The sequence below is a fragment of the Chelmon rostratus genome, chromosome 21 (genome assembly GCF_017976325.1).
Source record: "Chelmon rostratus isolate fCheRos1 chromosome 21, fCheRos1.pri, whole genome shotgun sequence".
Taxonomy (NCBI): domain Eukaryota; kingdom Metazoa; phylum Chordata; class Actinopteri; order Chaetodontiformes; family Chaetodontidae; genus Chelmon; species Chelmon rostratus.
Genome location: NC_055678.1, coordinates 21,839,016 through 21,864,570, shown reverse-complemented (window position 1 = coordinate 21,864,570; position 25,555 = coordinate 21,839,016). Strand labels below are relative to the sequence as shown.

Below are 25,555 nucleotides of genomic sequence, written 5' to 3'. Positions count from 1 at the left end.
TCAGAGGGGCCCTCGTTGGCACCAGGTGATCTAACATTTCTGGATCTAGTTATAGTTTATAGGTCCTGTGTTGTTTGAGAACATGACTTGGCAGCTGGACAGTTTTTTTGGAATGTGGGTAAATCCCTGCTTTTTAACTGCAGCACAAAGTCAACACTATTTTACTTTCGAAAGCAAACACATGCACAGTCCAACTTTAGCTTCTGTGGAGTATTAGAAAGGGACAGAAGTGGACACACCACACACACGCACACAGTCACACAAACACACACCTCTGTCTTAGTCTCAGAGTACTCCTTCACTCTCTCCACTGCTACGATGTTGTTCTCCAGGTCTGAAGACATTCGCACCATCCAGTTGAGAGACATGGTCACCTACAGGAACAAGAGAGACAGAGAGAGAGAGAGAGAGAGGGAGAGAGAGAGAGAGAGAGAGAGAGAGGGAGAGAGAGAGGGAGGGAGAGAGAGAGAGAGAGAGAGAGAGAGAGAGAGAGAGAATGTGTTCATCTTACAATGTATTACAATGTAAAGCTGCTGATAAAGGTTAATTAGTGCTGGTAAAACCTGCACTAATTAATTTTTTGATCACTCAGGGCAAGTGGCACACAACAATGACATATTATCACTTTCTAAAAGTTACTACAGTGAACTTGTGAGCCAACAGCTGCTGATCTTTTTACACAGACACAGTACAGAGCAACCGTAGCATTCACTTGGAGCCATGTCTCTGGAGACGTGCTGGAGGTACTGTCCTTTCACCTTGTGTGGTTTTCACCAGCCCCTGAGGAAACTATCTGGTTCTCTAGCTGCCACTACATTCACCAGCTAGTTGCTATTCAATTTTTTCAATTCAATTTTATTTATATAGCACCAAATCACAACCAAGGTTGTCTCAGGACACTTTACATATAGAGCAGGTACAGACCAAACTCTATTGTTGTTTGCTGCTCAGTGCTGGGCTTATACTACACACTGGGTTTATCAGAGCTTTTTCTTTTTTAAAATAGAATCAATTTCCCAATCATTATTGGGAACATCTATAGGGCATACTGAACTACCGTACCCATCTATGCTGAGACAGTTAAAATGAAACTAACCTCAGCTGTCATTTGTTCTATAAACAGTTCAATGCTACAGATAGACCATAGGACAGTCGTTTGTGACGTACCTGCAGAGCGTAGGACACCGACAGACCCACCAGGCCGGGGTTCAGGTTCTCCTTTCCGGTCACAGCGAACAGCGCAGCGAACAGCACGATGCAGTTCCCGATGAACTCGATGCACACTCCGAGCCACCTGCACGACAAACAGCGTGTCACAGCAGAGTGTTAGAGCAGCAGTCTGAGCTGATGGAGAGCTGAGGAGCTCAGCTTCTGGTGTAAATATGAAGTGAACTATGGGACACATTAGCACCAACATATCATCACATATTTTTAGACATGCTGCACTTCTAGTCACACATAATTTAGTGATATCACAGCATGTGTTTGCATCACAGATTCCAAATGAATGTCTCACAGATAAAATAATGATTATTTTCTTTCACATGCTATGAATGATGAAAAGCTCTTTTCACTGCAGATATTCTAACATGTCATAGCACAAACAGCACAGGTGTGTGATGGCTGTGTGATGTTAGCTGTTCCAGGTCCTGCTGAATCACTGGCATGGCTCGCTGGGACACTAAGAACAGAGCCATGGTTAACGGTTTTAGCAACACCTGCTATGACCAGTCAAAGTGTCTGCTGTCAAAAAGCCTCTCCAGCAGAGCAGGAAGACACGAAAGTTGTGCTGCAGGACATTTGTAAGTTCTATGAGAGAAATCATATTTACTGCTAGTGCTTTTGGGCACTATCTGCTGTTCAGCTGAGCGGACTCGTCCCTCTGCAGTGCGTCCTTGAAATTCTGGCGTACGTTTCTTCAGTAAAACATCTGGCAGCAGATATGTTCCAGTTTGGAAACATTATTTATTTATTTATTTAATTTGTACATCTTTCACCTTCTTTACTTGGTCACTGGTCTGACAGGACTGGCAGTTTAAATGTGCTGAAGCTTTGAGAAGAAGAATCTGACCTATTGCATTTACGAGGAATTGACATTACATTATCAGCTGCCAGATGTCAAAGATTTTTTATTCTTTAACGTGCTTCTGTAGATGACAGAAATCTAATTAATATTTACTTGTGTGATGTTTTCATTATTTGATTTTACTACTGTTTTGTTTATAAATTATGACAAGGTTGTGTCATATAGCATGAAAAGGTTAACAGAAAGTGCTCTTCAAAATTCTAGAAAATGTGAATTATTTAACATGGAATCTTTTTTATTTCAATTTGAATTATGACTCCATCTTTTTGCACATGGAATGAAATTATAAGACTCATTTTCCTTTTCATTTGAATTACAACAGGCTTGGATAAAAGTGATCTGGAGGCAGATTTGTGAGTGAATCTGAATAACATCTGAATTGATGCTGAGATTTTGACCTAAATCCCTAAAAAGAGTCATGAGTTTGAATGCTGTTTGAACAAAACCTTTACACTTTATTGTAAGATTCTGATGCAATTGAGTGAATTAGCATAAGCACTAAATTAAAACTGATGGCCATACTGAATCTGGTAAAACATGTCGGCAACAGTGGCCTATTCATTATTGGCTATAATAAATTAGTGTCTTCGAGGAATAATTTGAAGTTTTGGGAAATACACTTATGTGCTTTTTGCTGAGAGCCGGATAAGGAGATTGATACAGCTGTCATGTTTGGATGCTCCTCCTACCTGCACCTCGAAAGCTCACTATTTAGCACACTGGATTTTGTGTGGTAGGTCATGTTAGACTGTCACACACAAAAAAGTGTAAAAAGTTGTTGTGGTTTTATGGGGGGTTATACGTGCCAGACTATTTCATGGCAGGAAGCAGTGGCTTCCTGGAGTCTCGTCACCACTATGAGGCGGCCAACTGACTGACAGAGACTCCAGAAAATGTCTGTAACTGGACTAGAAGAAGTCCTGCATGTACATTTTTATACTTATGCTTTTGTAGGTGCTGGCTGTACATATTTAGCATACAGATATGACCCCATCTAACTCGCAGCAAGAAAGTGAATAAGTATATTCTCTAAGATGTCAAACTATTCCTCTGAAGGCCTCATCAATCCCACCAGTGGTTGTGACAGAAGGATAAAAGATGACACAAAGTTTCATCAACAATACTGGAACACGGCTGCTGTTCTGCTGAGCTGAAACAGGGCACTTACCTGTTGGACACTATACCAGGGTAGTAACTCTTTTGGTTGTCATCCACTTTCATATCACTCATCAGAACAAAGGCAGACTGTCTGCCATAGGCTCGGATTACACTACTGCCAGTGACGGTCTCCGAGAAATGGGAGTATATGGGCGAGCGGCTGACTGATTCCAGACGCTTTAGCTGTCGAGACGTCGCAACATAAAATCTCTACAGGAGTTGAGAAACAAAAACAACATTACAACTGAACAGGACGTCACAGATGATCAAATTTTCAAAAAATAATGATGATGCACACAGATGAGCCCACACACACACACATTCGCACGCACACAGAGCAATAATGAAAGCCTGTGTGAACAAAACATCTGCAGTGCTCATTTGACATTCCAATTTAGGCATTTTTGATAGGATGCCAGCTAATGTTACAGCTCCTCAGAGGTGGTGAGTTCAAAGTCGACATGCGAATCAACCTCTCCTGCATTAACTTGAGTTATGAGAATGTCTTGCCCTTTAGACAAAATGTGTGCTATCCATTGATGTTAAACTGCAGGTGTTTTGTTTTCATCACACATATCTTTGCATTAAAATCAAATTTATAGCCTAATAAAAAACATGATTACTTGGAAAATGTTAAAAGCTTAGTTTCCCATAGTATCTGCTATATATGTGCCATCATATCGATAGACCGAGGGGTTTGGATCAGAATTTTAACATGTATCATTCAGACAGCAGCCTCTCCGACGGTAAGATCGACAAATGATGCAGCAAAGACAGAGGCCATGCAGGATGGATGCCATTACAAAGCCAGAGGAATAATATTAGCTTGTGTCAGTATGGATGATTTTGGAGGTCCAATTAGCATCCAGTAAATGCTAAAGGTGAGCACACAGACCCTAAAAGCCCCATGAAGCTCTGCTCTGCTCTGTGTGACTGATGATTTCAAGTCATTGTGCTCTGTTTTTGAGATCTAACAGATCTATAAGTGCAAGTACATTTACAAAACGAACAGACTGAATAAAGGATAGCAGGACTAATAATTTGATTGATTAACTTAATGTATGTAAGCTTGAATTGAATTGAACTGAAGCTAGTTTGGTTTGCCAAACAGCTAACACTGTATGATCTCTACCCAGTACTGTGAAAGGGCTACTCCAACAATTCAGCATGTCACTCCCATTTAGTTGGGGGATTGGCAAGACTGGTCCTTTCAAATCCCATGTCTCCAGTTTAGAATACAGACTTTCTGTTACAAAAAAATGAAGTCTAAAGCCCAAGATGAGATAACCCTGATGACATCATCTGGGTTACTTTTTTTTAAAGTCTGGAGAGCTCCCCCCTGAGCCCCACAGAAGACACTGTACAGCTATTTTAAAGGCTGTAAACAGAACAGCATGTGTAGAACTGGTAGAGTGCCCGTTCAACCTCATGTAATAACAGAAATATGCCAAACTGTGCCTTCTTGAGGACAGGTACAGGAGTGATCTAAAATATGACCCCCTACACTCACAAGCTGTTAATCTCAACATAATACCATCTGAAAAGAAAGAAGAACCGCAACCCATTTGTCTTTAAACTAGTCAGAATCAGATATTCTAATCACATTCATAATTCATTAGCACACTACACACACCACCATTAACAACTGCTGTGAGAAAGAGCTGCTCCTGTGGCAGGAATAACCTCATTAAACTCTGGTGTGCTGAAGTTACTGTAGCGCTGGCTAGTGCTTCCGCTGTCTAAAACTACAGACTAGCACCTGAGGCACCTGCCCGCTATGACTACTGGACGAGCAGAGACTAAACTACACTGCACCTACAGTAGAACAGCAGTGATCAACACTTCAACCACATGCAGCAATCTACCAGCACACACACACAACAACACTCGCCGACATGCATGTCGTATTAATGAGTTAGCGGACTCGTTTCCTATTTACCTGAACCCACCAATAGAACACCATTAATGGGGCTATGACTATGAGGAACATTGGGGTGAGGGCAGAGCATATGAGCAGCACATTCAGTGTGTACCAGAAAGTGCGCATCCATATGTCAATATTGTCTGGGATGTGGGAGTCTATAGCATCCATGTCTTTGCTGAAGCGGTTTAGTAACCGCCCAGTGGGGGTGCTCTCGAAGAAGGCCTGCGGAGCTCGCAGGACCCCCTGAAGCATGTTGTGGTGCATGAGCTTGGCTGCTCGCAGCATACTGTAGCCCCGGCACAACAGGCAGTTAACCAACAACAGCACACCTGCGAGAAGGGGTGAGGGGAGGGGGAGGGGTCAAGTGTGACAACACAACAACACCTGTGTTAAATAGATAAGGACTAATCCTAATGTTAAATGGCAGCTTCCACTGTCATTACAGGTTTCACAAAGTCACATTCGGCACTTGATTGTGGCTTTCTTAACACTCGATGAGTCTGAAAACAAGACAAAGGTAAAGTTGTTTTCTTTTTAATCATCACGTCTTTTTTGGTGGTGCTTTTTCTTCTTTTTTGTGAGTGCTGCCATGGTGCTTATTAATGCTCCAGCTAACTACCAGGTCTAATATTAACGATGTGTGCGCTCCACATAAACAGAAAACATGTGATGCATCACTTCTTGTGCGCCAGCACACTTTCCCTAAAAGCAGAGGGAGGCGTCAGTACAAATCATGTGCAACACAATTTATCACTGTATGCCTCATCACCCACCCAGAAATGTGAATTCAACCCAACCAGGAAGCCATCTACCGCCTGTGGGTGCCACACATTTGCAGCAAATATATTAGAACAATGGCTGAGCTGCACTTCAAGGTGATGAGAATAGTGTTGATTGGGAATGACTTGATGCAGGCTACTGCTTTACCTTCACATCATGTATTTGTCCTAATTGTCTAAATCCCTCATCCTAATCCAACTCTTCACACAACTGCACCCCAGTTACATCAGAGCTGTGCTTCTGATCAGTAAGCTGACAAAATGGGTCAAACTTGCACTGAATATTCGAATTTTTAGAACAGCAAGTGGAAAATCTCTGAAAACTATATCTGAGTGTGACACATTGGTTTTAAACATTTCTTTAAGTTACAGTATCACACCTATATGTAACAGAAAACCTGCTTATTTCTAATTAATCTCATCATTATTTATAATACAGTTACTTCTGTCGACATCGGGTTATTGCATGTGCAATATTCTCCATCTCTGCCTATTTAAAGTTCCACTATTGTCTTTAATAATTACTATTGAATCAAACCCTACCTTGACTCTTGACTAAAAACCATTAAATATACATATCAATGCCTTTGAAAGTTTTAAACAGAGAGGAAATCTCAGAAGTCTTTCAAGAACCACATGTACTCATTACATACAAACTACCTGTTATCTAACCAGCCAACTACTCTTTTACTATTTCAACATATGCTCTATTTTAACATGACAACAAAAAAACACTTGACTCACATGCAAAGGCTACACATTACACACTAGTAGTGACATTAACGGCTCTATAGATGTTACTTCGTAATCCCTGAAACAAATTCTGCAGCCAGTCAGCGTCACTGTTCTACAATACAGGCCCTGTAAATTGTCAAGTCTATCCAGCTGCATTAACACCAGTCTGCCACTAGAGGGAGGTTATAGATCACTAAAGACTGAATAACCACACTTTTGGTTCCTAACATAAGTGGTGCTCTCAGATCAGGTTTTAAATTCAAGTAACTTCAGTATATCATGTGAATATTGGGGCCTGCTGTATTGCTCAACATGACAGTGTACATGTCTTTAGGAGTATGTGTGTGTGTGTGTGTGCGTGTGTGTGTGTAGGGGTGTGGAAGCTGGCTGCGGGCAGGACAGGAAATGTTTTGGCTGCAGAGAGAGCGGAGAAAATTTATGACTGAAAAGAAGATAATCACAGCCGCTCATCATGGACAACATCACACGCTACGGAGAAACAAAAGCAAGAACTGAAAGGTTAAACAGAAGCCGCAGAGTCAACATGCATGCGGCATGCCATTCCAGGAAGAGGAAGAGTCACAGCTTTGCAAAGAAAAAAGGAACAGGGAGGTTCGTCTGCACATGAGCAACATTTTCCTGTGTACCTGGACAAAGACGTATATGAAAGCCAGCGGCGCTATGACAACAGCAAAGATGGGTGTGCTGGAAAGGATAACTATCATGGTGGAGAGACATGTGAAGACAGTGCCCAGTAGCATGAGAACGGTGGCTGGAAGAGCCTCGTCTATGACATAGACGTCCTTGGAGAAACGGTTGATAATTCGTCCTATAGGCGTGGTATCAAAGAAAGACTGGGGCGTGTGAAGTTTGTTGACGAGTAGATTACAGTGCAGCTTCCTGGCTGCGCCGATGTTCCCCATGGCTAGTGTGAAGGAAGACATCATGACCAGGATACCTGAGGTGGGGTTGAACCAGAGGAGCAGGAGTGGAGGAAAAAGATATTTGAGAGGAAGGTTTTAATGTGGAATGAGAAAGCAATGGAATAACTTGTAGAACACAGGCAGCATGTGTCCTGAACGTAGAGACTCTGTAAGTGTAACTCTGGAAAAGGAGCAGCGGTAAATACATTATGCTACGCATCCACAGCCTCTGGGCATTCAACATCACAAACAAACACCAAACAATAACGATGCATACTAATCGTTACGGCTATTTTTGGTGAATCATTTTGTCTCTCTCTCTCCAGAGAGCTTATTGTATAAAAAGAAACCTTTCAACTGGCTGCAAATAAAAATCATCCAGTTAATTCCAACGACCTCTGCAACAAGAAGCTGTGTGGGTGGAAGTGGCGTTTGGCACTATGGAGTTAAAGCAGCTGTTTCGGTTCAAAAATGATTTTAGCACCATGATGTGGCAGCACATTAAACCAGAGAACACTGTTTGAACCTCTTTGCAAAAGGCAGATTCTACTTAATCGTTTATAGAAAACAACAAATGCATAGAAATGAGTGGGGTTTAGCTTTAAAATGAACTAGTGTGTCATCCAGTGCTTCTTACCTTGTGCAATGCCCAGTGCTGCGTACACCCCCACCCTCATATGAACATTCTCCTGAGTCTGATTTGTCGAGGCGTCATTGGTCCACTGGCTGAGCCAGATGTTTGCTCCGATGGCCGCAGCGCTCTGGCAGGCGTACAGAAAGCAGATGAACACGGACAGCAGAGGTCCCACCGCCTTGGCGTACTCCAGGTACACCTTTGTTTTCACCTGGTCAGGAGTGACAGAGCAGAGCCAACTGAAAAAGGTGTAAAAGTCCTAATTCTGTTTTATTATGCATATATTTGTGATTTTATAATTCTATAAAAACAACAAAAGTGTGATATTATGATACTGCAATGTCATGGAACCATCTATTGTTTGAGGATATAATGACAAATAAGTACAGACTTGGAGGTACTGTTCTTCATAAATAAGATCATTTGATAACACCCGTGCTTCCCCTGTGATATTTCCATGAGAGGAGATGTGATGGACTGACCCTGCCTGTTTCTGTACTCTCTGCCTGGATGAGTTTCTCCTTCTCGTGTGGTTTCTGCTTCTCTTGTGGCTCTGAGTGTTTCCTCTGGCTGCAGCCGTGTCTCCTCACCGAGCGGGACCTTGGCTTCTCTCCGTCGGCTGAAATGATGCTGAGCTGCCTATAAAAGGAGAGGAAATTGTATCAACATACGGATGGCACTTATTTGGAAGATCTTAAACTAAAATCTTAAAATATTTTCTCTACCTCATGAAATTTCTCTTGGCTTCATTGATCACCGGTTCATTGTCCACCATGTCTGTGTGGTTGCTAAGGGCATCGTCAGGGAACAATTCCTCATTTTCGATTAACTCATCTGTAAAAGCATGTTGTTAGCATTACATTACACAGCTCAACCATAATAATGACATGAGATACTGGTATGATTTATGACAATAATACAGGAGTATAGGAAGAGGTCCTGTACCGGCGGACTCGTCCTCCTCCATGATGTCCTCCAGGGCGTAGTTCCTGAGAAACTCTGAGAAGGCTCCATTCTGACTGAGCAGCTCCTGGTAGGAGCCCATCTCTGACACCCTGCCCTCCACCATCACCATTATGTTATCCACCTGAGGCAGGAAGCTGATGCCGTGTGTCACTAGAATACGTGTCTGGAGTCAAACAACGAAAGAAACCTTGTCATCTCATAAACTACACACAAATTTACCAACGTTACACACACAGGCACATCTTTTATGACAAGCTCAACTTCAAAGACATGATCACTGTTACAATATGTGCTTTCCAAACACAATCCAGTCACACAGGAACTCAAACAGCTCTTTTCGGAAGCTGGTGTAATAAATATGAAAACCGACGAGTAATAAACTAATAAAGCTGCAGCTTCCTTTCCAGTTAACAGATAACATGCAGCTTCCTTTTCTTCCTTCCTAAACACAGTGAAACAGTGTGTAGTCATGCCAGCAGCCTTGTGTGGCTGTACTTAGAAACAGTAGTGATAAGAGCAGCGGTGGAGGGGTGCAGGGGTGTATGTGAGGGATGGTGATCATGCTACTCGCAGCTGGTTTTTGGTCTTTGTGCAAGTCAGTTTTGAAAAGAGCAGCTCACAGCAGAAGGCTGCTGCTTTGTAGATCAGTCATTTCATTTTATTGGTTGTCAGACACACCAGCTGGTTCCACATTAAACAGCAAACACGTTCAGTTCCTTTTGTTTACTTTTCATGTTGGGAAACCTCTCACCAAATACCTGAGGGAGTACTGTCACTCAGCAGCATATTCACTGTTGTTCTTGCCTAGCAGGAAAATACACAGTGCTTCCTCTTTCCATTTGCACTTGTCACATCTTTATTTGAGCTTCCAGTGACTTCACATTTGAAAGCAGAGAACTGAGAAGCTCTGAGAGGCTGATGTCCACCATGAAGGTGAAATCACACAGACACTTTCTATCACTGAGTTTCCACATCAGGTTTTCCTTCAGCTCTGTGAATTATTTAAATTGACTTTGTCCAGTGTAGCAGCTCCAGTTTAGCATGTTTGTCTATAATCACTGTAGATTTTCTTTCTCAGTACTGCGACCATGTCCCCACAAACTTACTTAGACACACTGCTTTGCCTTTTCCTTCAACAGACAAAAAAAATAGTTTGTCCATTTCTCTTAGAGAGCGCAACACTCGGCATCTACTCGCCACTGACGTGACATCATCAACTGCTATGTGTGCGTTGTGTTCAGGCATCACTCGGAAGAACATTTTAGTCTACTATTTTATGTTGTTTTCTTTATCACTGAAAACTCACTCTTTCTGTATTTCTGAGCTGCCTCACAGGCTGGATCAAATGATCTTGCCTGGAGGCCAGAGGTTCTCCACCCCTGGTTTAAAGTGGATGGGACATTTGCTATTTAGCACTAAACACACAACACATCTGAGGCAGATGGGAATATCATTACTTCTGCAAGCATTTGTTCATAAACCAAAGTATTGGACCTGAGGACTGCACTGGATGAAAAATCAGGACAACCAGAGTCCTTAGGATTCATCCTCTGGGAGCTATGAATGTCTCCACAAAACTTTGTGCCAATCTATCAAGTAGATTGCAATATTTGACATATTCTAAGTGACAACACAGACCTATAAGTCAGGGGATCCCCAAAGCCAGTGGGATTCATTCTCTGGGGACCATCAAAGTCTGTGCAACATTTCACGTCAACAGTTGTCTAGATATTTCAGTCTGACGGTGGTGGAAAGACCAACCACAGATGGACATTGCCGTCCATAGAGCAGGGCCACTAGCATGAATAAAAATCCTACTACTTTGAGCTACACAAGCCTGAAACAGAGACTTGCTCAGACTCAGAGGTATATATACTTCTTATACAGTGAAGAGCACAGCACATGAGCAAAAGCACTAAAGGTAAATGCCATATAATTACTAACCATAAATTGCAGTTCATTTATCTCTGCAATCTAGTTTACGGGGTGCTTTTCATGTTACAAAAAAAGATGGAAACCTCAATTTCGTCTCTCCTCACCTTTCCCTTTAGCACCCCCTCTGGACCGATGAGGTTGTCAAAGATGTGTTTGGCCACGTGGGCGTCCACAGCGGACAGCGGGTCGTCCAGCAGGTAGACGTCAGCGTCACTGTACAGAGCCCGGGCCAGACTCACCCGCTGCCTCTGCCCACCCGAGAGGTTGATGCCCTGCAGGTTCATCAGAATCACTTCAAGGACTGTGGCTATTCGCCAATATACCATGTTCATGAGTATATCAGGAAGTACAAAAGTTGTTTCTCACGATATAACCTTAATCAAACTGTGGAAACATGTCTAGGAAACGAAGAACTGACACACTTAAAGAATAGCTGAAAGGAAACCAGAACCAGAGCTGACGCCTAGAAATAGAAAAAAAGTGATTACTCAGGAAGAGAAAGGAAAATGAAAGCACTTCTCGTTTGGACCTTCTCGCCTATCTCGGTCATGTCTCCTCCAGGCAGCACTTCCAGGTCAGGAGTTAAGGCACAGGCATCCAGAACACAGCAGTACTTCTGCTCATTGTAGGGTCTCCCAAACAGGATGTTGTCCCGCAGGGTGGCGTTCTGTATCCAGGCCTGCTGAGGTACGTATGCCACTGACCCCTGCAGAGACAGACCGACAAACTTCTCTGTACCACTTCCTCTTATGACAATTCTGGCAATGAGCAATCATTAACAGTGTTTCGTCCCTCATTTTCCAAATCGTCATGTTCCTGCTGCAATACGGTTGGATTAGCTCTCCTGTTGCTTTGCGCCATAGAGCTATTCAACAGATTAGGCCTGGAGAGTTACCATGTAAAGCATAATAATAATAGCACAGGCTGTGGTCTACTGAATGCTAACCTTTTAAATTATTGTGCAATCATGAATAACAATAACTTTATTTATATAGCACCTTTCAAGACAATGCTACTAAAAGAATGTTATAGTTACGATGTTACACAGTATGCAGACCAGAAACACATTGTGTCACTTTACTTTGATGACTAGACAACCAGGGTCAGTGGTGTTCTCGGTAGTGAGGCTTAGTTAAAGGAACAGTTAGACATACCAGGAAATACACAGATTCATTTGCTTGCCCTGAGTAACATGTGAAGATCAATACCTCTCTCATAATTGTCTGATGAATAAGAAGCTAAACCAAGCAGACGGTTATCTTAGCATAGCATAAAGAGTTAAAGCAGGGAGAACCATCTTAGATGACTCTGTCCCAAGTTCAGAAATTCCATAATCCCTTAAAATCACTAATTGACACTAGATTGATCTGTGCAGGCTCCATGTATGCCCTGCTTCCAGACTTTATGCTTATCCCTGACTGGCTCTTAATTTTTAGCATACAGACTTCAGAGTGGCACAAATCTTCTTGTCTAACACTCTGCAACAAAGTGAATAAGTGTATTCCCAGACTGTTACATGATTCCTCTAACACTGTGAGCAACATTACAAAGAGAGAAACTTCAACAAGATTAATTACCATAGTTATATAGGTGAGATTAAATGGGTCTTTAAACCTCTAGTTACAAGTTTCTATACTAATTTATGTTTTTATGTATGAAGACCTTTGAATGCATGGACGACAAATCTGAAATGCATTTATTGTATGAACAGGAAAACCTCTGAACCCTATAATACTACTTTAATTTTCATTCATTTTAGTGTTTTACCTTACACTTTTTGTGCTTTCTGAGAGTCTAGTTTGTTTTGTTAAGGAAGTTTGCATTTACTTGTGAAGCACTTTGAAGCGCACTGACCAGTCTCTACGCCACCGGTGCTAACTTGTGTCTGTAGCATTTTATAAATAAACCCAGCTGACTGATTTATTCACCTTTTCCGTCCTCTGTAAAGGTGTGTGTATACACTGTGCCAATGAAAAATGGTGCTAGCACTCCTATATATATATATAAATTAAATTTCTACCCCACTGGTTCCCAACCTGGGGGGTCACCAAGCTTCACAAGGGTCAGGAGGCTGTCTTGATTTTAATGCCTCCAGGATAATTGAATTGCCTAATTGCTTAATTTTTAATAGCTCTTCATCTGTCCTATAATAAACCAACAACACAGGAGATTCAGCGTAGTATTGCCATCAGACTCAGGTCTCAGGCCTCTGAATGCAGCCTGAAAGAAACATTAAAGCTGCCTTAATTGAGTTTTGGTCACTTGGGAGCAACAAAACAAGCTAAATTTGAGGTAACTATCTCAGGTTTAGCTGGTAAATGCTACATTATGTTCACCAGCATTTTGGTGCCGGGCAGGTAGCGTACAGTACTGTGGGTTTAAAAAACAGCTGCCTGCTGCGCCTAGAAACTCTTACAGTGGCTAGACTGAACTAAAACAGTAAACTTGCAGGCCATAAAACCAAAACAAAGTGAAAGACTCTAAAATGCTCCTTAGAGCCAAGTCGAACTACAGAGTGTCAGGTGATAATTCTCTGTGGGTTCATCACTATGACGTTGCATGTGGTCATTTGATCCACTGTTAAAATAAAAATATTGATTTGTGTAGCTTTAAATTAGGGAAAAGGAAAATAAACAAGATGCAATAATCTGCTGCTTGTATGTTATAGAAAATATAAAGTGAAGTCCTACCCGAATAGAGACCTCTCCCGCCAGTTTCTCCATTTCACCCAGCAGTGCAGAGATGAGGGAGGACTTCCCACAGCCAACGTGGCCCACCACTGCCAGCAGGGACCCCTGAGGCACCATCACGTTAATACTAGAAACAAATGCAACATTGACGTTTTATAAATAGCCTCAGCCATGACAAAACAAACACAAATAGCTCAGGGGTGGGGAACCTCTGGCTCTGACTGTGTCTGGAAGTAAACGTTCTTCAGCAGAGTTTGGGTGGCTAGCAAGCAGCTTTCACAAGACCATATTCTGACAGAGCCAGTTCTACAGGCAAGTTTTGTGTTGAGCGAGCCAATGGCTAAAAAGCTGATCATTTGAAGTGAAATTAAAGCTCTGGCAAGTGCAAATATAAAGAGGAAACACTGAACATTTCCTACTCTGCAAGAAGCCAAGCCTGCTATGAAATGTAAATACGCTGCTGAGAGTGAAGATTTCTTTGGGTATTTGGTTTCAGGACATGAAAAGGAACTGAACATATTTGCTACATTGTTTAAAGTGGAACCTGCTGATGTCTCACAACCAACAGCATGACCCGAGGGCTAGAGTGATGTACATACATGTTGGATAATTCAGTGTGGCTCTAAAAGGATGTTACAAAAACTGAAAATGGTACTTGATAAAATTCCCCACCCCTGATACAGAATGTGGCTTTTCATGACATACTTGTGCAGAACAGGAGAATCTTCTTGAGCCCAGGTGAATTTCCCGTCGACGACAGTCACTGAAAACTCTGTTGAGCAACACAATCTAATGTGAGTTTGTTTTCAGCAGCTTTTGAACTGGTGACAGTGTCTGACAGACAAAAGACAGTCAGGCCTTTTTCAACTATAAACACCATGCTTGGTTTTGTTGTGTCCTCCACGCAGCTTCAAACCTCACTTGGAGTGTTTCAGAAGCTTTTGCCTGTCTGATTTTGTTGACTTTCCAGATTTTGCTCATTTGGTCATTATTCCTAGATATTTGAGCTTCCATAATGGGTAAGTAGGCTACGTAGTTACAGTGTTTTCTTTTTGTGTTTGTTCTAATTGCTTTTATTGTTAACGGTTAGGAGTCTGCACACGGTGTCTTATTTTGAAAAGTTACCGGCCGCTCAATGGCGTTCCTGTGTGTGACTTCCTGCCTGGCTCACTCTGCTCTGCACGTGGTGCAGCGTCTGTCAAAAATAGACTGGGGGCGTATTCTCTGTGTAGCACAATGGTAAGCTTCTTCTGGGACACCTCTAAAACGTGCCACAGCATGCCTGGTGGGATTGCAAGCATTGTCTAGAATAGCTGCGATCAACATGGCGCAGCTGCACACGGTGGAATTTAGGGGTTAGTCATCCAAAAGCTTCAGGCTATCAGTCACTGGATGAAAGGTACAGGTGGGAAGCAGTAACTTTGCCATGCAGCCTTGAATTTAATGAGTTATTGAGTTTATGCCAATTGCAATCATTAAAGTCTGTTTAAAGCATGTGTAATGACACCAGCAATGGAAAAAAACTGAGAGAAGCTGGGCAGGGTAGGGAAAAACAAATTAACCTGAGTGAAAGGAGGAGCAGTGTTTAATTTTACCTGTTGCTGTGTTCTTTCTGTCTACTGAATTTGGATCCAGCTCATCATGACTGAGGAAATTCTGGATTCGCTTCAGTGAGACACTGGCCTGCAACGCAGAATAAACACACAGGCACTCAATGAAACCTGTCAACAAACACATGAGAAAAGAAAGGAAAAGAAAAGAAAAAAAAGTTCCAACCTGTACAATATTGCTGATGACTTGGGGAAGCATGCTGAGAGGAAACCTGAGGATGTTAAAGAGCGAGAGCGACACAAAGGCCTTCTCCGCATCCAGGATGTTGTTCTCATCCACAGTCACATACACGGCAAACGTTGTCATGGCAACCTGGACACACATGGGCAAACAGGCCTCTCAGACAACATGGTCCATCAGTTTACTGTAGAGATGTACAGATGCCACACACGCATTGATCTGAGTCAACCAGTGACTCAGCAATGACCTCATTATCAACAGCTGGTGATATTCATGGTGTTCACAATCACTGATATAAAGTGTGTATTTATCTGACAAATTATACATTTATTATGACAAAATCAATCAGCTAATACCGTAATTAAATGCTGTCATGCGACAGCCTGTTGCAGATCATGGAAAAAATGTAAGCCAAAACAAAAAAGGAGACACACACACACTTCTCTGCTTCACATAACATTAAACCAACACACCTGCTGGATCATGTCATGCTTTTCTCTAAATTTATGATTTAGGTCAGCAAACAGGCAGTCAGGTGATGAAAAGCGGTGTGTGATGTTGCTTGACATTTGTGTTTAGTAGGGGGCTATTACGTTGAGAGAGGGGCAAGTTGTAAGATTATTAACTATCCTGCCAGCAGGCCAGCTATGTCAAGGCTGATTGGATTTCTAGAAAGGGTAATGTAACATGAAATTACTGTTAACTTGTGCAGCACATAATGCAAGAGTCCTGGAGTCTAACAAACACTTGGTGAAAAAATGACTCAACATGGGTCAATATACAACCCTGAGTCAAAAAACGATGGGATGCTGTTTAAAACATAAATAACAGAATGTGATAACTTGCTAATCCTTGAAATATACTCAATTGATGCCACTTCCCACCAGCATATGACAGCTGTTATCGACTGCTGCCTGGTCAACCTGTGCTCCTCTAACAGGAGCCGCCTTTCACCAGCAAGTAGTGTGTAAAACTGGTTACTAATACCAAACGTTACACTTGAAGATATCCACTCACCATAGGTGTGGCTGACCATCCATAGCTTCATATTAGCCCTGTATGGCTAACAAAGCAAGTGTAACCTTGGACAAAGTTTGATCATTAACTAAAGTGTATGGCAATGTGTGTCTGTCTGCCGTTTGCTGCTGGCAACTAGCTGGTGAACACTGGAGCATTTAGCAACTAAAGAGCCAGATATTTCCCTCTGAGCTGGTAGAGACCAAAGACAGAACTAAAAGAGAGTGATTATTAAACTACAACTAATCTAGTAAAGAACAAACATGAGTTCAAATGAATGCTAACGTTGCTGCAGGCCTGCTGGATGTGTAAATATGAAACGATAGTTACGCATGTAACTACGGTTCTATGAATCCTGGATGACCGCCAGAGGCGGTGCTTTAAGCACTGAATGACTCCGTCTCGCGCATGCGCAGGTCGAGAAGTAATACCAACAAAGTCACCTGTGAGTGACCCCCTGACGACCTCGGACAGGCTATAACTTCCGGTGTCGCCAGGGGATCTGTTCCTGCAGAATCTTCTCGCGAAGCCACAAGGATTCTGAGTGACTGAACGCTCTGGTGGTCATCCAGGAATCGTAGAACCGTAGTTACATGCGTAACTATCGTTCTATTTCATCCTTCCTGACCGCCAGAGGCGGTGCTTTAAGCACTGGATGACCAATACCAACAAAGTCACGAGGAATCCAAAATATAGACCTTATTGACTGGAAGCAGAAGAACTTGGTAGGAGGACCACACCCAGTGGGTGAGGAGAGGCGATGTTTACTCGATAGAACCTTGCAAAAGTCCTCGGCGATGCCCACGAGGCTGCTGCACATATTGCCTCCAGAGGCACTCCTCACAGAGTGGCATCTCACGCCAGATGGCAGGGGATGACCACCCGTCTTATATGCGTGACAAATGGCTTCCACGATCCAGACGCTGTTTGGAGAGAGGGAAACCTTTCTTTGGACCGCCGAAGCACACAAAAAGCTGGTCCGACTGACGTATACCCACAGTATTGTCCAACTTGTTGTCCAAATTGTTCCAACGTAGGCAAGAACTGCTGATTGACAGAGCATGAAGCTCGCTAACACGTTTTGCCGAGATAATAGCGAGTAGGAAGGCAGTCTTCACTGACAACCACCGTAGGCCTGCCTGTGCCAGGGGCTCAAAGGGTGGCGAGCACAGAGCATCCAGCACCAGAGGCAGGTCCCATGCTGGAGCTCTCAGCAGTCGTGGGGGACGTAGTCTCAGAGCCCCCATCCCACCGTGTTGTTATTGACTAGAACGTGCCGGGATGAAATGGCGGCTACGTACACCTTCAGGGTAGAGGGTGACCGACCGCTATCCAGGAGGGACTGCAAAAACTCCAAAATAATAGGCACAGAGCAGTGCACAGGGTCCTCATGCCTTCCTAAACACCACCCAGAGAACAGCCGCCACCTGTTCTCATACTGTGCCCGGGTAGACGGTGCTCTGGCGTTCAGGACAGTATTGCGGACGGTGCCTATACACTCATTCAGCAGTGGATCGGACCCTGCAGAGGCCAGACCCACAGCTGAAGACGGCGAGGGTTGGGATGCCACACTCGGCCCCCCAGCTGAGACAGGAGGTCCTTCCTGTCGGGGAGGCGCCATGGTGAGCTGTGACAGAGCCTGTAAAGGAGAGGAAACCACGTCCACCCCGGCCAGAAGGGGGCCACCAGCAGCAATCTGTGGCCCAGCTGAAGAACCCTCTGCAGCTTTGCAATAATCAGAGGGACTGGCGGGAATGCGTACAGGAGACCCTCTGGCCACTCGTGTGCCAGGGCATCCTGCCCCAGAGTGCTGGTCTCCTCCATCCAGGAGAACCAGAGAGGACAATGGGTAGTCTCTTCTGAGGCAAAGAGATCCACCTCTGCCCTGCCAAAGAGGCCCCAGATGTGGAGCACCACCTCCGGGTGAAGCCGCCACTCCCCTGGGGGAGGCTTGCGGCGGGAAAGAAAGTTTGCTACGTGGTTCCGCTTCCCCGGTAGATACATTGCCCTGAGGCTGGCCAGACAGGGGGCTGTCCAAGTCAGGAGGCTCCAGGTCACCTGCAGCAACCGCATTGACCTGGTAATCCCTTGATGATTTATTTGAGAAACGGTCGTCATGTTGTCCGACCGTATCAGCACATGCTTCCCCCTCAAGTATGGGAGAAAGTGCTTGAGCGCCAGGTGCACAGCCCGCAGCTCTAGTACATTGACATGCTCCGTGCGAGCCTGAGCGGACCACTGTCCCTGAGCTGTTCTGTTCTGCCACACTGCCCCCCACCCTGCGAGGGAAGCATTTGTTGTGACAGTCTCCCGACGGGACGGAACAGACCCCATTGGCACACCCTGTAACATGAAGGCCCTTTTCCTCCATGGAGACAGAGCAAGGAGGCAGCGCCATGACGCCCTGACCCTCCTGTGCCTGTGCCACTTGGCATCCAAGTGAAGGCTGTTCAGCCACCGTTGAAGAGGGCGAAGTGACAGCAAGCCTAGAGGAACAACGGTTGCGGCAGCTGTCAACTTGCCCAGGAGGCGTAGGTACTGCACGTAGGGCAACCACTTGCCCTGCCGGAAGAGGGGAAGGAGGCGGAGGATGTCGTCTACCCGCCGAAGTGATGGGCAAGCCTTCATGGCTACAGAGTCCAGAGCCAGGCCGAGGAAGGTTATACTTTGGGAAGGTGTCAGACAGCTCTTGCTGATGTTCACCCTGAGACCCAGCCGGGCCACGTGAGCCAGAAGAGCAGCCGTATCCCGCACCACTTGAGACTGGGAAGGTGCACACACCAGCCAGTCCTCTAGATAGGGAAGGATCTTTATGCCCCGTGAATGCAGGGGAGAGAGGGCTGCTGCCACACAGCGGGTGAACACCCGTGGGGAGAGGGAGAGACCAAAGGGTAGCACTCTGAACTGAAAATGACGGCCTTGAAAGGCAAACCGGAGGAATTGCCTGTGGTGAGGTATGATGGGAACATGAAAATAGGCATCCTTCAGGTCGATGGAAGTAAACCACTCCCCTCTGGCAACCACATGCAGAACCTCTGCAATGGTGAGCATGTGAAATGGCATGACCTTCAGGAATCTGTTGAGGCCCCTGAGATCGAGGATGGGGCGAAATCCGCCATCTTTCTTCGCCACCAGACAGTACGTCGAGTAGTATCCCCCGGGCTGTGACAGGGGATCTACTGGCTCGATGGCACCCTTTACCAGGAGAGCGGACAGCTCTTGGTCCAAGGCTAAGGCTTTTGCCGGGTCGCTTATGATGGTCATTCTGACCCGGCTGAAGGCAGGGGGCCGACGTCGGAACTGCAGTTTGTACCCCTGGGCTAGGGTGGACACCACCCAGGGGTCCGAGGTGTAAGCAGCCCAATAACTGAGCTGTTGCTGGGAAAAGCAGCCAACGACCGGCCCCGGAACTTCAGTTCCTGGCCCCCCGGCCTTTGGAGGCTCTGGGGGGGCGCCGGTTAACATCCAAGGCCCGAGGCTGACTAGAAGGCTGCCAAACAGGGGCCCGGACATCCTGAGCTGCCCGCCGAGTGGGCTGCTGCGCTGACCGTTGCACCGGTTGCTGCACTGGCCGCTGAGGCCTCTGGTAGCTACCAGAGCCAGCCTGTGGCTGAGAGCGGCGCTGCACAACCACTGAAGAACCTCTAGGTCGAGCGGGGGGGGGCACACTCCTGTGGAGACCTCAGAGCAGCTGTCTGGTCTGTCTGGCTTGGACCGTCCGCTCCAGTGCCTCTAAAGCGGCCGACCCAAACAACTCTCCTGGCTCCACCGGGATGCTGCGAAGGGTCCTTCTGCATGCCTCTGAGAGGGGTGACTGAGCCAGCCAAACCTGCCGGCGAGCCTGGACCAGGGTGGCTCCCTGGTCATCAGGGCGAAGGCCTGCAGAGACGCATCACTAAAATTATGAGCTGATGTGTCCTGTGTAGTCTCTTGAAGGCAGGCTGAGAGGGTGAGCATGAGGTGAGACATTGAGTTCCCGATGCGGCCCATACGAGCCGCTGCATCATAGGCCTTAGAAAGTAAATCATCAGTGATGCGACACTGGGGTGAAGGACACCTCGCATTCGGCATCAAGGCCTCATTAGGAGAGACTATGAGCGAGGCCACCGTGGGCTCAACAGCTGGCATGCGGCCAAGGCCAGACTTGGCAGCATCCTGCATTGCTGCTAGTGTTCGGCCATCAGACGTTGCATGAGAAAGAGCCTTAGAATCTCTCCAACACGCATGCAACTCCTTTAGGTACTCCTCTGAAGGAGGCACAGTGAATGCGAAGGGGGCAGTGCTGGTCCAAAAAATGCGCTCGCTGGAGCCGACTGGGCCTGTGGTGCATCTAGCTGCAGGCGAGCCAAGGCCATACGGATGATGGCCCCCATGGAGCTACCCTCTGAGCAACCACCTGAACTATGGGTCGAGGAACAAGAGCCTGCTTGTGAGGGATGGGAAACAGTGCCATGAGAGACAGTGTCTGTCCCATATTCCCCAAACTCAGTGGCTGAAGCTGCCGTTGAGAGGATGTCATCCTCTGGACCAGACAAGGTCACCCGAGGAGCAGATACAGACACACTCCCTGCACCAGTCCCTGTCTGGAGGGCTAAAAAGATGGACTTCAACTGATTAAGCTCTGCTGTCAAGAGGTCCACTCTGGAAGCAAGCTCACATTTTTTTGCCTTCTTCCTGGAGGAAGCACCGTCAGTGACCGGAGCCGACGCTTTGGCCGGCTAGGTCGGGCTGGGGACAGCCTGCGAGAGTCAGTTAGGACTTCTGGTGAGGGGACACCACTAAAAAGTTGTTCCACCTCAGCCAGTCTTGCAACCCTCACTGCCCGGGGCATGAAGCTGCAATTCATGCAGGGGTCCTCTGACAGCCCCTCCTTCAGGTGCTCGAGGCCAAGACATGAGGGGCAAAGGTCATGACCGTCCTCAGGCTGCAGAGGCGCCATACAGGCGGTACAGGAGTGAGAATTCATCATAATAGGTACAATCGAGTTGCAATTGCTAACTCTAAATCAAAAGAGACACTGCAAAGTAAGAGGTCCTTGCCAAAACAATCAGATTAGCTCGAACGAAAGCTGCTAACCGTAACAAGACCGAAGAAAAAAACACACCTATGCTGGGAGAGGGAGCGAAACCACAGCCGTCACCAACAGGTCGCTACAGCAAAAAGTAATAAAGTTAGCTTAGCGGACGCACTGCGGCTAACTGTAAAGATAACAGAGCACAACTACGCCGGGAGAGGGAGTGAAAACACTACCGTCACCAACAAGTCGTCACTGTAAGCTACTAAACAAAACGGGTGCAACCAAGTTGCTGCCAAATAATAAAGTTAGCTTAAGCGGACACACTGCGGCTAACTGTAAAGATAACAGAGCACAACTATGCTGGGAGAGGGAACGAAAACACTACCATCACCAACAAGTCGTCACTGTAAGCTACTAAACAAAACGGGTGCAACCAAGTTGCTGCCAAATAATAAAGTTAGTTTAAGTGGACACACTGCGGCTAACTGAAAAGATAACAGAGCATAACTAAGCCGGGAGAGGGAGCGAAAACACTGCTGTCGCCAACAAGTCGTAACTGTAAAGCTACTAAATAAAACAGGTGCAACCAAAGTTGCTACCAAATAATAAAGTTAGCTTAAGCGGACACACTGCGGCTAACTGTAAGGGTAACAGAGCACAACTAAGCCGGGAGAGGGAGCGAAAACACTGCCGTCACCAACAAAGCACAATATGTGTCTGATAAGTGGTACTTTACCAGTCGGATCCAACCGTGTGATGCAGGATAATCCGAAGGAAGGAGCGCCTCACTGCCCGGGGCGATGCCGGTGAAACCGCACACACCGCCTCCAGGAGGGACAGCTTGCCGCAGCCCTTGGAGGGCGAGCACCTCGCAGCTCCGACCAGCAATGAGCGGTCACAAGGCTACCGGCGACAAGCTGCAAAGACTTACTTCCAGCTGCTTGTACGTAACCGTGATAACTAGCCCCAAGCTAATGCTATGACCGTAGTACACCTGTGAAGCGAGAAGAAAAAAGGAACAGATCCCCTGGCGACACCGGAAGTTATAGCCTGTCCGAGGTCGTCAGGGGGTCACTCACAGGTGACTTTGTTGGTATTACTTCTCGACTTGCGCATGCGCGAGACGGAGTCATTCAGTGCTTAAAGCACCGCCTCTGGCGGTCAGGAAGGATGAAATAGAACTGCTTGCTAACAAGGTCACCAAATCAGCTAAAAGGTCAATGCTGTGTTCACAACCTGTTTTCTTCATCTGAAAAGTCTGTTAATGTAACATTAATGGTACAAATACAAAAGGGTCGGGTTGCCAAATTCATTATGGGACAAAAAAAAAGGGACACTTTGCCAGCGATATTTGCTGAAGTGTTATTAATTTACACCAACTTTAGCCAGTAAGGTTATTAAAATATCAATTCCAAAAATGACCCGAATTTTCTCTTCCAACGACAGTTTCTAAACAAAGGAGCTCTTTATCACCATTTAAAATAGTTTCTAATAAAGCTCCTTTGTAATTTTGGACCACAAACTAGGCCACTAGTTCTCAACCTGGGGGTCCAGACCCCCACTTGGGGCAGCAATAGCCTCACAGGGGCTTCTTGATTTTAAGGGCTATCTGAACATTTATTCAATTGCATTCACAGCTATCAAACATGACATATGAACAGACGAAGGCTGCCTGGAGGCAACAAGACTTCCTATAACAAGCCCAAGTCTTTGTAACAAATACAAAGACATTTTTGCTAATTTGCTGGGTCTCACATTCAAGCTTAACTGCATACAACAGAACAGAATAAAATGGCCACAGCTGATCATGACATTCACAAATGTGGAATTCCTAACCAATCAATGTCACATAGCAAAGTCTCTTTAGAGAAAACCAGCTTCCAGGCATGTGGACTGAGCCTACCAGGAAAGGGGCACTGGTCCAGGCCATGGTGGCCAGAGCTCCAAGGTAGGCGGTCTTACGCAACACGTTGAGCTCCTTCTGCCGAATGGCCAGGACCTTTTCTTTGAAAGAGTTCTCCCAGGCATACAGCTTTAGGACTTTGATGCCGTTCAGGATCTCGTTCATCAGTTTGATGCGAGAGTCCTTGTACTGCATCTGCTCCACCTGAGGGACGAGGACAGGAAGAGGAGGACGAAGATAAGGACAACAGGCCATACATGTCTTTTTCTGTGGATTAATAGACTAATACTACACCAAAAACAGGGACAAGTGGACAAAGATAACTTCTCTTCAGTCCCAGCCCCATGAATAAGGTATAATAATGTGTAATTACATGTTTCACACTTGCTTTAGTTACAGTACAAGCTGCAAATGAATCAGTGTATTCAAACATGCTCAAAACGGAATGAAATCACATATAAAACATTCAAACTGTTCAAACTGATGGTAAATGCAATTAACCGTGCTGCATGCAGAAGAGCTAACCATTCACATGTATAAAACAAACACATTGCCAACCCAATTTGCTCAGAATAATTCATGAAAAAATGTCAATGCTTATATCACTGTTGTAGTTCCACTGGAAGTCCAAGTGCGGTTTCTCACCTGGTAGGCTCTGGTTTTCATGGCAATCACAGAATTAAAAGGGATCAGCATGACCATGACAGCCACTCCAGCCAGCACAGATGGACCGAGGTTCTATAAAACACAGCAGTCAGTAAATATATATAAATATAATTCAAAATACATTCAGAGACAAAGCAAAACTCTCGCCTCAACATGACTATTTACAGTAATCCATGTAGAAGTAGTGCCCATACCTGCCAGAGGAAATATAGTGCCAAAACAATCTGAAGAGGAGCAGACCACAACATGTTGAGGAAGGTGGTAAGATCCATGAACCTCTGCGCATCCACAGACATCAGGTTGACTACCTCTCCCACCGTGGACGAGCGCTTGGCAGCATTAGTTATCACTAGCGCCTGCAAAGCAATGATGGGGGCAAAAACAGTGTGATAAATTTCTTTTCCGTGATGCAAACGCACATTGTGTGAGAATTTTGGGCATACCTTCCTGTAGATAGCTCCTATGATAGCTGTGCGTACATTCATGCCGGTGACAAAGCAGTACTGAAAGTGATGGTGGAGGATGAGAGTCTGCAGGACGGCTGTGAAAAACATGAGGAAGGCCAGCGAGTAACCCCACCAATCCGGAACGTCCTTCTGTTTTGTGAACGAGATCAGCAACCTACAAGAGTGACGAAAGGGAACAATTCCTTCAGATTAAACACACAACACTGTGCAAATCTGTTAACAGCTGTGTTGGTATTGGCACCAAGCTAACGACTTATGTAACCCCCTTTTTCCCTTCACGATGTGTAGATAGAGAGATGTCTTCTTTGCATGCAAAATGTTAGCGTGAGCTAGCTATAGGTTAATGTTTATGGAAATTCTGCCATTATAATGCATTCAGTGTTTCAGCCTCAGGCAAAGAATGAGGTGTACAGACACAATGATGTTCTTCAGTTAACAGTGGTGGTAATATAAAAGTCTGAAGAGCATTCAGTACTTACCTACAAACCAACCAGTCACTAACCCTGTGACACAGTGAAGTTCCTCCATGCATCTACTAAATCACACCTCAACAACTCAGCTACTAACACCATGTACACCTGTCTCAGACAATCTGCAATAGCCTGGTATTAACCTGCAGAGTACTGCAGTGACACGTTACACAGAAACAAGAAGTAGATCCCACGTCTCTTTTCATGCCCTCCCTAAAAAATCCCAGCACAGTGGTAAAACATCACAGCTGTTTATGAGACGCGGCCTGCCCTCTCTGCACTCAGAAGAATTGCTGACCCCTAATTCAACATTAAAGCCAAGCATTGAGTAGACAACACAACTAGTCCCAGATGAATTATTTCGAATTTCTCATGCTGGCAGACACATTAGAAG

General features: G+C 45.2%; 1 protein-coding gene across 2 annotated transcripts in view; it reads right to left on the bottom strand.

Annotated features, from left to right (window-relative positions):
• abcc3 (ATP-binding cassette, sub-family C (CFTR/MRP), member 3) overlaps positions 1-25,555 on the bottom strand; it is a 56,631-nt gene that overhangs the window by 3,480 nt on the left and 27,596 nt on the right. The window contains exons 9-26 of one of the 2 annotated variants that reach the window (XM_041962655.1): positions 24,668-24,845; positions 24,419-24,580; positions 24,204-24,296; positions 23,559-23,762; positions 15,607-15,753; positions 15,426-15,513; positions 14,536-14,602; positions 13,831-13,957; positions 11,670-11,846; positions 11,245-11,412; positions 9,185-9,368; positions 8,965-9,073; positions 8,722-8,878; positions 8,243-8,450; positions 5,184-5,497; positions 3,255-3,454; positions 1,168-1,294; positions 273-374 (exon numbers count right to left, since the gene is read on the bottom strand). In XM_041962655.1, coding sequence (XP_041818589.1) covers positions 273-374; positions 1,168-1,294; positions 3,255-3,454; positions 5,184-5,497; positions 8,243-8,450; positions 8,722-8,878; positions 8,965-9,073; positions 9,185-9,368; positions 11,245-11,412; positions 11,670-11,846; positions 13,831-13,957; positions 14,536-14,602; positions 15,426-15,513; positions 15,607-15,753; positions 23,559-23,762; positions 24,204-24,296; positions 24,419-24,580; positions 24,668-24,845 — 2,812 coding nt within the window. Of the gene's footprint in view, positions 1-272; positions 375-1,167; positions 1,295-3,254; positions 3,455-5,183; positions 5,498-7,329; positions 7,641-8,242; positions 8,451-8,721; positions 8,879-8,964; positions 9,074-9,184; positions 9,369-11,244; positions 11,413-11,669; positions 11,847-13,830; positions 13,958-14,535; positions 14,603-15,425; positions 15,514-15,606; positions 15,754-23,558; positions 23,763-24,203; positions 24,297-24,418; positions 24,581-24,667; positions 24,846-25,555 lie in introns of both variants that reach the window. The other variant, XM_041962656.1, reaches the window with a different exon arrangement.